The 12,236-nt window shown below is 44.8% G+C and overlaps 1 protein-coding gene across 3 annotated transcripts in view; it reads right to left on the bottom strand.

The window, feature by feature from the left end:
* Positions 1–12,236, bottom strand: part of Ttll4 (tubulin tyrosine ligase like 4) — a 34,350-nt gene that overhangs the window by 17,501 nt on the left and 4,613 nt on the right. For 2 of the 3 annotated variants that reach the window (XM_021198339.2, XM_029538742.1), the window contains exons 2-5: positions 4,748–4,913; positions 1,822–3,390; positions 864–973; positions 500–563 (exon numbers count right to left, since the gene is read on the bottom strand). In XM_021198339.2, the coding sequence (XP_021053998.1) occupies positions 500–563; positions 864–973; positions 1,822–3,296 (1,649 nt within the window). In that variant the 5' untranslated portion in view covers positions 3,297–3,390; positions 4,748–4,913. The remainder of the gene's footprint in view (positions 1–499; positions 564–863; positions 974–1,821; positions 3,391–4,747; positions 4,914–12,236) is intronic. The other variant, XM_029538741.1, reaches the window with a different exon arrangement.

Here is a 12,236-nt window from a genome sequence, read left to right as displayed (position 1 = left end):
AAATCCCAGCAACCACATGGTGGCTCACAACCATCCTTAACAAGATCTGACGCGCTCTTCTGGAGTGTCTGAAGACAGCTACAGTGTACTTACATATAATAAATACATAAATCTTTAAAAAAAAAAAAAAATTCTAGTCCTTTTACAGAATGACATGCTTTCAGTACCTCCTGACACAGCATTCCAAAGTATTTGCTCTACAAAAGGACTTAAATGGATGGACATGATAGTGTACACCATTAATCACAGCCCAAGGGAGGCAGAGGCAGGCATATCTCAGTGAGTTCAAGGATAGCCTGATCTACAGCTGGGGCTATGCAGAGTCATGCAGAGACCCTGTCTGCAAACACAAAAACACACAAAACTACAGTTACACACAAAATCAAATAGGAAGCTTGATGAAAAATGAATTAGGGTTGTCAGGGCCAGTGAGGGTAATGTCATTACAACCTTCAAGGAACAGAAATAAGCATCTGCCAATGATCTGTGTAGCACTCACCGAGATATTAATGCCACTGACTCGCTGGGGGACACAACACTTAAAGAAGAGCACTCTGAGTCTCCTGTAGAGGAAGAACAGAGCAGCCATCACTGGAGGCGAAGGCAGGGCTGCATGTGTCCCTCTCAAGCCCAGGCAGCAAGCTGGTACTAGGCATCCTCAGCACTGCCCTTCTTGACAGAGCAAGGAGCATCCAGTGGGACAGAGAGGGAGAGACCAAAGTCCCCCACAAATCCCCAGTTAGGCCCTCAAAACAAATGATGGACGCAGGTGATGTCAGTCAAGCCGAGCAGACGGTCATCCCTGCTTCCTAGTAGATGCTGAGCAAGCCCTACAGTTGGAAGCAAAAGGATTCCTTACTCACCTTCCTCTTCTTCATTCTCATCATGGCTGCAGCTATCTTCCAAACCATCTCCCAGTTCATCTTCTGTATCCTCAGGCTCCACCTGGTTTGGCCGGAGGTCAGTAGCTGAACTGAAAGAAAAAAATCATGCCTCCACCCAGGCCAACTCCAGTCTGGAGTCCCATTCTTTCACTGTCTCCCAGTAAGAGCCTCCTCCTCACCAGTGTTATCTCCTGCCTGGACCTTATACACTACGGCTCAGGTCCTCAGAACCCAGGTCTAGCCAGTTCTTCAGCTTTACACCTCATCTGCATATCACTATGTCTTCCATTTTGTTTGAAGTCTCTTTACAGTATATAAATATAAAATTCTGCATACAAAAGTCAATGAATAGCTGGTAATTCACATGTTCTTGGGATGTTCACTAGGAACTCAGAAGGCCCTGGTGGAAGGTTCTAGAAAAGTAACAAGACACAAGAGAAGGAACCGACTACATCTATGTCTTCAGCTCTGAGTTGCTATCGTTCCAGGAGTGCACAGGAGCCCAGCTCAGTTAGGAGTAACCAGGAAAGTAACAGACCCCAGGAGTGGTACCTGCAATTTTTACTTCTCCGCTGGTAAAGCCTAAAACAGGAAGGGCAAACTCTCCAAAGGACCAATCAGTAAATATCTTTAGTAGATCAGCCACAACTTCCCAGCTCTACTGTTGTAGGTAAAACGCAGCCAAAGACAACAGTAAATAAACGGACAAAGGTGCATCCCAGTAAAATTTCATTTAAAAAAAAAAAAGCAAGATTTAGTCTGCAAGCTACTTTTCTAATCCCCACCTTACAATAAATCCCTACGTTAAGTGAAAATTAAAATTTCTAGGACAGCTAACACATAAAGCCAACTCTCAGAGATACAGGGCATCAATGTCTGCAGACTATGGTGGAGCTACTGTACTGCTCCAATAAACCAAGGGCAGGGGACAACTTACCGACCACCCTTAGTACAAGAGTTCAGGCCCTTGGCTTCCTCAGGTCCCTTCCCAGGCTGGCCAAGACAGACAGAAGAAAGACGAGTGGCCACTTCAGCTACTCCAAGAGGCTGGAGGGAAGGAGGGGGAACAGGAGCTCTGTCTTCTCCAAGTAATTGGGAGTCAACTGCAGACCCGCAGGCAGGGCTAGGATTGAGCCCATGGACGTGTGAGGCAAGGAGGTGAATGCTGATCCTCTTGGTACAGAAGACTGTGCTGTCCAACCCCAAGGTGTCTGAGGCACCAGGAAGGACCCCACTGTCTAATCCAATATCCTCCTGAGGAAACCGCTGGCCCATCAGAGGTTTCCACCGCCTGCCTCTGTTGAGAAGACCCCACTGGAAGCTGGGGTTCACAAAACAAGCCTGTTCAAACTGGTAGCCTTGTCGTGGCATCTTCTCAAAGCCTTTTGCAGCCAACTTCCTCACAGCCTCAGTGAAGTGTACCTCTTTAGTCGCACTCTGGGAATCCGGGTTTTCATCCGGGCCACAGGGATGTGCCTCCATCCTGAAGTTACTCTGACTGCACTGGGAAGGGGTAACACTGGCTGTGGATATGTTGAGGGTGCTTGTGGTAGGTGAGGTGATAGGGGCAGTGACATCATCTAAGACAGTAGCAATGTTTTGGGGCACCTTATGGTCACCAGGTTGGGGTACACAATCTCCAGTACCCCCTGAATGATGCCATGAGACAGGCTGGATCTTGGGTGAGGATACTGGCTTCAGGCCATCTGTGGCTTGTGATAAGGGCACTTTAGTGCTATTTGGCCTCATAAAGGAATTGTTGTTCAGCATGGGCTTGTAGGAGGACAGTGGAGATACAATCTTCCCTGAGATAGCAGAGGCCAGGCTCTTCCTTGAAGGGTTTTCCCCAGCTGCTGCCAGTGAGAGGTATGGATCAGTGGGTGAAGATGCCATGGGCTGGGCCATGGGGAAGACTGTAGAAGATGTGGCTTTATTGGCAGTGACACTGACAGGGAGACCCTTCTGAGGGAGAGAAAAAGATCTTTTCTCTGAAGGGCTGGAACGCAAGCAGAAAGATTCCAGTTGCTGGTATGGTTTTTGCCTCACGTTGGTGCGGCGGTACAGCAGAGTATTGCTGAACAAGTTAGGGAGAGATTGCAGGTAACAGGGATTGCTGTGGCCTGCAATGACCGCTGTGGTCCCAGAGCTACATAAAGTGCTAGGGCAAAGGAAATAGGCTGGTTGGGATGGGACTCCCAAGAAACTGGTGCCCGGCCCTGCTGACAGTGTGCCTACGTGCTTCCTTTCCAGTTTCCAGATTGGCTTCACCTGCTGATGGGCCTGAGACCAGACTTTGACCTCCGAGGGTTTCTCAGATGGTGAAGCCGACACTGTGCCTGAGGGATGTCTCTGCTTGAAGCTGTTTCCTCGGCGCAGGCCAATACTGTAGTGCTCTGTTCCTGCTGAGGCCATGAGGGGCCCACATCATGGCAACATGGCCTCATGGCCTGGCTCAGGTAAGGGGCCACACACCTCTAGCACCAGCTGCATCCTGGAATCCGTCAGCCTACAGGGAGAGAAACGATTAGAAATGCTCCCTGCTTGTGAGAGAACTGACGGCTCTTCTGAAGGTCCGGAATTCAAATCCCAGCAACCACATGATGGCCTACAACATCCATAATGAGATCTCTCTTCTGGTGCATCTGAAGACAGTTACAGTGTTCTTATAAATAATAAATACATAATAAATAAATCTTTAGGCTGGAGCGAGCAGAGGTCCTAAAAATTCAATTCCCAACAACCACATGAAGGCTCACAACCATCTGTACAGCTACAGTGTGCTCATATACATCAAATAAATAAATCTTAAAAGAATTTTCTGAGGCTAGAGAGATAGTTTAGTGATTAAAAGCACTAGCTACTCTTTCAGAAAAATCTAGGTTCAATTCCCAACACCCAAGATAGCTCACAGCCATCTATAATCCCACTTCCAGGGGATCTGTTGCCTTCTTCTGGCCTCTATAAGCACCAGCAGGCAAAAGAGTCATATATAGAAGACTTTAAAAACAGAATTTTCCATAAACTCTATTATTTTCATCTAATTTGCATACTTTTAACCCCTTCACCCCCATGTGTGTGTGCGCGCGCACACACACACACACACACACACACAACTTAAAGACAGGCAAAGGTAGACTTATTGTCTCTGTCTATAACCAAATGATCCAATAATGCCCAATCCTCCAAATCAGCACCTTGCAAAAGGGAGCCAATAAAGTGATCTGACCTGGAAAATAGCAGTTTGAATAATCTAACATTTTAAAGAGTCAATAAAATTACATGATTCTTGTCCCTATGTATTATTCTTGAGGAACTGGGTGATCCAAGAGGAAGAGGGTGTATAAACACTGAGCTGAAAGCCGGGTGTGGTGGCGCACGCCTTTAATCCCAGCACTTGGGAGGCAGAGGCAGGCGGATTTCTGAGTTTGGGGCCAGCCTGGTCTACAAAGTGAGTTCCAGGACAACCAGGGCTATACAGAGAAACCCTGTCTCGAAAAACAAAAAACAAACAAACAAACAAACAAAAAAACACTGAGCTGAGCTACAATCTTGCAAGTTCAAGTTTAAAAGAAAGCAAGTCTGTTTTTGTCCACAGAGATCCAAACAAGAAACTGTCCAACTGAAAGGAAAGATGGAAAGAAGAGCACAGTAGTAGTAGTTCAGGAAAGGATCTGGGACACTCTCAGGGCATCTGAATCTACTTGTGTAAATCCATAGCATACCCTCCATTGTTAGCGGCAAAGTCATCCTGGGCAGAGGGATGGGAAGAAGGATTGAGCAGGGGAATGTAAGGGGGACATTGTGTGATAATTTACTTCACGATGCCTGCTTTGTTTGATACTGTAAACAAAACCATGCATTACTTGTGTGAAGTCTCCCGAGTCTCCAGGGCACTCTTCCTCTTCCCAACCACACTGCATCAGCAGCCACCACCTCACAGAGTGCCTGCCAAGCACCAGTCAGCAGTTCATCACATCCAGGGCTCAGCAATTAATCACTTTCAGTGCTAGGCCTCACAGTTGCAGTATACTGGGAAAGAAAGGAGAGAGGAAATACCATAACCCTACTGAGTAGTTATGTGAGAAAATTCGCATAAGACACATTGAAGCACAGTGTACCAATGAGAATGACAGCACACCCATAACCCTAGCATCCGAGAGGCAAAGGGTTGTGAATTTTAGACTAGCATAGTACCTGACCCACAATAAACCCTGGCAGCATGGTAGTTACTATCTTTATGTTGACACCTGTCCCTTGTTTGGTTTGGTTTGGTTTTTGCTGACTAAATAGACACAAGCTACAATCATCTGGGAAGAGGGAACCTCAAATGAGAAAATGCCTCCACTAGATCGGCCATAGGCAATGTGGGGCATGTTCTTAAGTATGATGTGGGAGGATCTTGCCCACTGTGGGCAGGTGGGCCTGGTATGCGTAAGAAATGAAGCTGAGCAAGCCATGGAGCACATGTCAGGAAAGTAACCAGCACTTCACCACGGTCTCTGCTTCAGTCCCTGTCTCTGGTTCCTGTTTTGAGTTCTTGTCTTGACTTCCCTGCAAGATGGACTATAGCTTAAGATGAAATACACCCTATCGGCCCTAAATTGCTTTTGTTCATGATATTTTATCACAGCAACCTAAAGCTAACTAGGACAGTACCCAAAGACCCCATCTTTCCCCCTCAGTCTTTTTATATGCTGCCATGAAAGGAGAAAAATAAAGGAACAGGTAGTAATAATTATTCCACTAGAAATTTCAAAAATTGGGCTGGAGAGATGGCTCAGTGGTTAAGAGCACTTGACTGCTCTTCCAGGGGTCCTGAGTTCAATTCCAACAACCACATGGTGGCTCACAACCATTTGTAATGTGATCTGATGCCCTCTTCTGGTGTGTCTGAAAGATAGCTATAGTGTACTCATATACATAAAATAAATAAATAAATCTTTAAAAAAATTTCAAAATCAACTAGGACAAGTAATGTTCCTTTATAAAGACATCACTGGAACTGGGCAGGGTAGTGGTTCAGGCCATAATCCCAAGCACTTGGAAGGCTGAGGCAGGAGGACAGCCTCCAGTTCTAGACCAGTCTGAGATATGTAGTCAGGTTAGTCTAGACTAAAAAGTAAGTCTTCAAAACAACCAAACAGACATAATTGCTTTTTGGGAGCTTTTGTAACATTTATTATACAGCTAATACTTATATTCTTCAGCTACAAACAATTTTCCATTAAAACATAGTTGAGTAAATAAAAGTGCTTGCCACCAAGCCTGAGGTCCTGAGTTCCATCCCCAGTACCCACATGAAGGAAGCAGAAAATGGATTCCCTCTTGTTTTCCTCTGGCCTCCTCATACACACCTTGGTATGTGTATATAGATGTATACATATATGTGCACACACAACAAATAAACAAGTAGTAAATGTAAATGTAAAAATTAAAAATAATCATGATAGGAGTTATATGGTAAACTAAACCTCTTTCTGTTCTCTTGTTTCTGGGTATTACTGGTTTTTATAATTAGATACTTAGGATTCCTGAAACATTGTATAAGAGTTTTAAAAGCAACTTTTACTCAACTACTGCCTAGACTCTGGCTTCTAAACACTACCTGTTAATAAAAGGAGTCAGAGCTATCTCAAAGTGGCTGATTCTAGACCTGTGTCAGGAAAAGCAAGTCACAGGCTAGAACATTTGGTGCCACCAGAAAAGGGAAGAGAAAGTAACCCAAAAAGTGGTGCTATTCACAATTGACAGGAACATCAAAAGATCCCAGAACACCCATCAAACTAATAGTGAGACAATGGGTGCTTTCCTGGGAACACTGGGAAGGAAGCAAGGGTAGCTACTTGTCAGTGTTAGTCAGCTCTGTACTGGAAGGCAAAAGGAAATCAAATACAAACTGAAAAGGGACAAATAACTTTGGGGGCAGTAGAAATAAAACTCCTAAGAAATGAGGGTAGCTAATGATTCAGAGGATAAAGGCTCTTGCTGCCAAGCTTGAAGACCACCTGAGTTCAAACCCAGAACCCACATGGAAGGAAAGAATACAACTCCTACACGGTGTCCTGACTTCCACACAGGCATCACAGAACATACTTACCTGCACATGCACAAAATAAATGTAAATAATAATAGAAAGTCTACAAGTAAGTCTATAAGAGGTCTGTAAAATATCAAGAAATCTATAAGAGAAAATCTACTAGAATGAAGAAGCAAGTTTAGTCAAGCTAAAGGGTACAAGACTGATACATAAAAACAACCTAACATTTTAAAAATTCATTATGTATGTGTATGTATGTGCATTTGTGTGTATGAAGACACATGCATTCAACGACATGTATATGGACATCAGCTTCTACTTTTTTCAAAACAAGAGCTCTGCAAATTCCTAGGGATTCTCCTGTCTCTGCTTCCTACCTCCCTGTAGGAACTGGGATTACTGAAACCTGAGCTACTGCCTCTGGCTTTCCTATGACTTCTGCAACTCAAACTCACACTTCAAGTTCACACTTGAGTGGCAAGTACTTCTTTTTACCCACTGAGCCATTTTCCCCAGGCCCAAGGGGGGGGGGGGAATCAAACAACTCTAAGCCTTACCCCATGCAGCTACTTGTTGACTTCCATTGCTACACCTGTGGTTGTCTGTATATATGCTCTGCCCAAGGAGTGTCACTATCAGAAGGTGTGGCCCTGTTGGAATAAGTGTGTCACTGAGGGTGTGGGCTTTAAGAACCTAGTCCAAGCTGCCTGGAAGCCAGTCATCTAGCAGCCTTCACATGAAGATGTAGAACTCTCAGCTCCTCCTGCATCATGCCTTCCTGGATGCTGCCATGCTCCTGCCTTGATGATTATGGACTGAATCTCTGAACCTGTAAGCCAGTCCCAATTAAATGCTGTCTTTTATAAGCCTTGCCTTGGTTATGGTGTCTGTTCATAGCAGTAAAACCCTGACAAAGACAATCTGCCTGGTTTCTTGTACTCAAAAGCATTGCTATTTCTTCCTCTTCTCCATCTCTTTCCTCTTGGCAGTTGCTAAGACTTTCAGCTTGCCTGTCCTGTTTTTTCCCCTCAAAGGCTAATGTGGGGATCACCTGGTAAGAGTGCCTGCCTAGCATGCAAACTCAAGGTTCAATTTGCCGTACCACATAAACAGAACAGTGGCCCTTACCTGTAATCTGAGATGGAGTTAGGAGGATCTGGAGTTCAAGATTAATCTCAGGGCTGGGGAGTTGGTTCAACAGTTAAAAGTACTTCTTGGAAGATCTGCATTCCATTTCCAGAACCTACACAGTAGCTCATAACTATAACTCCAGTCCCAGGATAGCCCACACCCTCTCCTGACCAATTTTGGGTACTAGGTATGCACATGGTATGCATACACACATGCAGGCAAAACAATCATACACATAAAATAACTAATAAATCTAAAAATTTTTAAAATATTATTCTCTATTCAAGGCCAATGTGGGAACATCAGACTCTGTCTGCAAAAATCAAACCAAAACTAGCCACAGTTACATGACAGAGTGAGCACCAAGCTAATGCACAGTCCCTGGCTGTAATCTCTGGTATCACACATGCAAATAAACAATTTCATCTATAGCATCATCACCTAGACGATAGAAGAATTAAATCACCTAGGTTCTTTTTGGGTTTTATGGTTTCTTCGGGGTTGGCAAAGGGTCTTGCTATGTTGCTCAGGCTAGGTTCAATCTCCTGGGTTCAAGCTAGTCTTCTGCCTTACTCTAAGTAAAGATTATCACCGTGCCCAGACTTAGAAATAACTTTAACAACAACAAAAAAGTATAGGTCTACACAATAAAAAATACAGAAACTGCTAAAAAGAAATAGATGTAAACATACAAAGAGATATGACACATTCATAAATCAGAAGTCTCACTATTGAAGTTGGCAATTCTTATCAAAATTCCAAAATGTTTTTCTGAAGAAACTGACAAGAGGATATGAAAATCTGTGTGCAAATATAACAGATCTAGAATAGGAGACAGAATAGCTAGGAGACTTACTCTGCCTGGTTTCACAATCTAGAACAAGGCTATGACAACAGTGTTAATAATAGACATGTAGGCCAACAGGACACAACAGAGTCCAGAAGAAAACCACACTTCAGCCAATTAAAAGTTGCCTCAGCAGCCGGGCATGGTGGGACCTTTAATCCCAGCACTCGGGAGGCAGAGGCAGGCAGATTTCTGAGTTCAAGGCCAGTCTGGTCTACAAAGTGAGTTCCAGGACAGCCAGGGCTATACAGAGAAACCCTGTCTCGAACCACCCCCCCACCCAAAAAAAAGTTGCCTCAGCAATTTCATGAAGAAAGGGATCATGTTTTAAACAACAGGATGTTCATGTTAACATACACTTTACACCTAAAATAGGATTAACGGAGGAACCTACCTGTCTTGCTCTATAAGGGTACAGAATGAGGTCACATGCCCACATGAAAAGTCTTTTAAATCTGTCTGCCAGTGGACTTGCAAACTCTGGTTCAAGGCAAAGCTTAATTGAAGCACTTTCTGGGGCCAATCAACATGCTACCGGTTTGGAGTCTTCGTTGCTTGAAGACCGTCATTAAGACCTGACTCTTCATGGACCCTCACTGCTTACAAAGCCCAAGTCTTGTCCTCAGCAGAGATAGCAGATACAGCTGAAAAGCAGGGGCCGAGAGGGCAGTTCAAGGGTTTCTATAGCCACTGCCATTTAAGAGAGAACAACTCACCTTGTAATCTTTTTGAAAGTAGATGAGAATGTTGGCCTTTAGACACACTGAAGGACGAGAGAGCCAATGACACTAGAATGAAGCCATCCTTTCCCCACCCAATTAAACTTTAATAAACTAAAAATCCGAACCATGTGGTGGCAATGGCATGTAATTTCAGCATTCTTGAGGCTGAGGCACAAGGAGCATTAGTCTGAGGCCTGGGCTACATGGCGAATGAACCATTCTCAAAATATCCAGTGGGAAAGGGAGGGTCTCAGGCCCAGGGATAGGCAAACCGGTATGGTGTAATGAGGATTTCATCCTGACCTCTGCTGACCCTCTTCCTCTCACTCCATCACCAAGTGTTTCCAACTTCAAAGTAGTTTTTTAAGTCTACTGTCCCCCTTCTCCAGTCATTACCTTAATAAAGCCACCATCATGTCACCAGTTGAATTCTACTTCTACATTCAGCCTCCTTACAATCTTGGTTTGTTTGGGGTTTTTTGTTTTGTTTTGTTTTGTTTTGTTTGTTTTTTGGCATGTGTGTGTGTGTGTGTGTGTGTGTGCATTCAAGTGCATTCAAGTGCATGTGCCACAGGACTCACGTGAGGTGAGAGGACAACCTAGGTGTTGGGCCTCACATGCTCCCCTGTTTAAGGCAGTGTCTGGTTTTTCTCCTACATACCAGGCTAGCTACCTTCTAAGTATCTCTTGTCTCTGTGTCCTATCTCCTCATAGAGCACTGGAATTACAGAAGCTTGTGCTAACCATCCAGTTTTTACATGGGTTTTGAGGACTCAAAGCCAGGTCCTCACTTACCAACTGAGCTATACCTTTCCAGTCCTGTCCTATGTCTGCTCCCCATCTCCAAAGCACCCTGTTGTCCCCATCCCCCATGGCTCACAGTGCTCTTTTTAAAATATAACTTAAAGCCAGACTACTGAGTCTGCCAGGCCTGATAGTGTACACCTGTAATCCTAATTACTCAAGGATGATCATGGGTTCGAGGCTTAGGGGAGTTAAGAGTAAATTCAGGACTCACTTCCAGAAACTGGATCACAGCAACAAACATTTGCGGTCCCCTGGCCACCACATCAGCCCCTGCAAATGCCAAAGATGATGCCTGAAAGCCAGTATCCATCAGAACAGAGATTTCAGCGACAGCTGTCTGAGCCCAGCCATCCCTTCCCTCCTCAGTCAGGCGTTCCTGGAGATAGTCGCCCCAGCTACCACCGGCAGATGTCAGAGTCCATTGTCCCCGCAGCTCCGCCACCCCTTCAGGGATTCAAGCAGGAATACCATGACCCACTGATGAACATGGGGTCCCTGGGATGCCTGGTCCCCCAGCACATGGGTTCCATTCACCCATGGGGATCAAGCAGGAGCCCCGAGATGCTGACTCAGATTAGCGTAAATTCCCTGCATTGGCGTCTGTATTCTCATTCTGTCTGATGAGCGTTGATCTGCTATCTGTGATGGTCTGGGGAATCGTCTAAGAATTGCCTTTAGGGACTGAGACTGTAGCAACACAGCATCCTGGGGTTCATGCCCAGCACTTCTAAAACCAAATAAACAACCCTCAAAATGCTTAAAAAAAAAAAAACAAAAAAACAGTAAATTCAGAGCCAACTTGGGCAACTTAGGGAAGGACTACCTCCAAATAAAAATTAGTGCTGGGATATAACCTAGAGTAGAACCATTAGTTGCCTGGCATTTGTGAAACCATAGGTTCACAAATCATATTTTCATTCATATTCTTTCTCTCTCTCTCTCTCTCTCTCTCTCTCTCTCTCTCACACACACACACACGGTCTATTCTGTTCTGCACAATCTGTAGGGATACTTGCCCTGTTTCCTATGGCAAAGAACCTATGCTGTCTTAAATCACTCTCTAGGGGCCAGTCCCAGCTAAACTTAGACAAGCATCTATTTCTACAGAAAGGAATTATTCATTACACACTGATTAAATCATTCTCTTGGCTGTGGCACTGAGATCTGCAGTTTCCTTTACCTCTTCCATTTAGATTCTGTAGGTCACCTGGGAAATTTGGGACACTTGAAATGGCTCATCATTTCTATACAAGGTCCCTGGTGGAATCACTTGATGGGATGCACCTTACATGGTACTGGATGGACAGGGGTCAGGCCCACTTCCTCTGACAAGGTAAGTCCTAAGCTCTAGCTCCCTACAGTAACTTGGAGAAGCAATGAATTTAACAACGTCTGTGGGGTTTATTCTTATTTCTCGTCACATGTATGTGTTAGGTATTTTGAGTATGGAGGCCCCTGGAGCTGAAGTTACAGGCAGTTGTGACCCACCCAGTATGGGTGCTGGGAAGTAGAGGCAGGTCCTCTGCACTTAAAGTTATAAGCTTTCAGCCACTGAGCCATCTCTTTAGGCCTAGGCAAATGGATTTCTGAAAGATACACAGAGAAGGTCAAACTCCAGCTTTAAAGAAAAGGGAAGGTGAAATCTCAGGCAGTTTGAAGGGGCACAGTGCAGCAAGGCAAACTGAAAAGAGCAAACCAAGAAAGATCTAGGTTGGGCTGGTGAGATGGCTCAGCAGGTAAGAGCACCCGACTGCTCTTCCAAAGGTGCAGAGTTCAAATCCCAGCAACCACATGGTGGCTCACAACCA

This window comes from Mus pahari, chromosome 5 (assembly GCF_900095145.1).
Source record: "Mus pahari chromosome 5, PAHARI_EIJ_v1.1, whole genome shotgun sequence".
Taxonomy (NCBI): Eukaryota; Metazoa; Chordata; class Mammalia; order Rodentia; family Muridae; genus Mus; species Mus pahari.
Note: the sequence above shows the minus strand (reverse complement) of the source record. Positions and strands in the feature narration are given on the sequence as shown.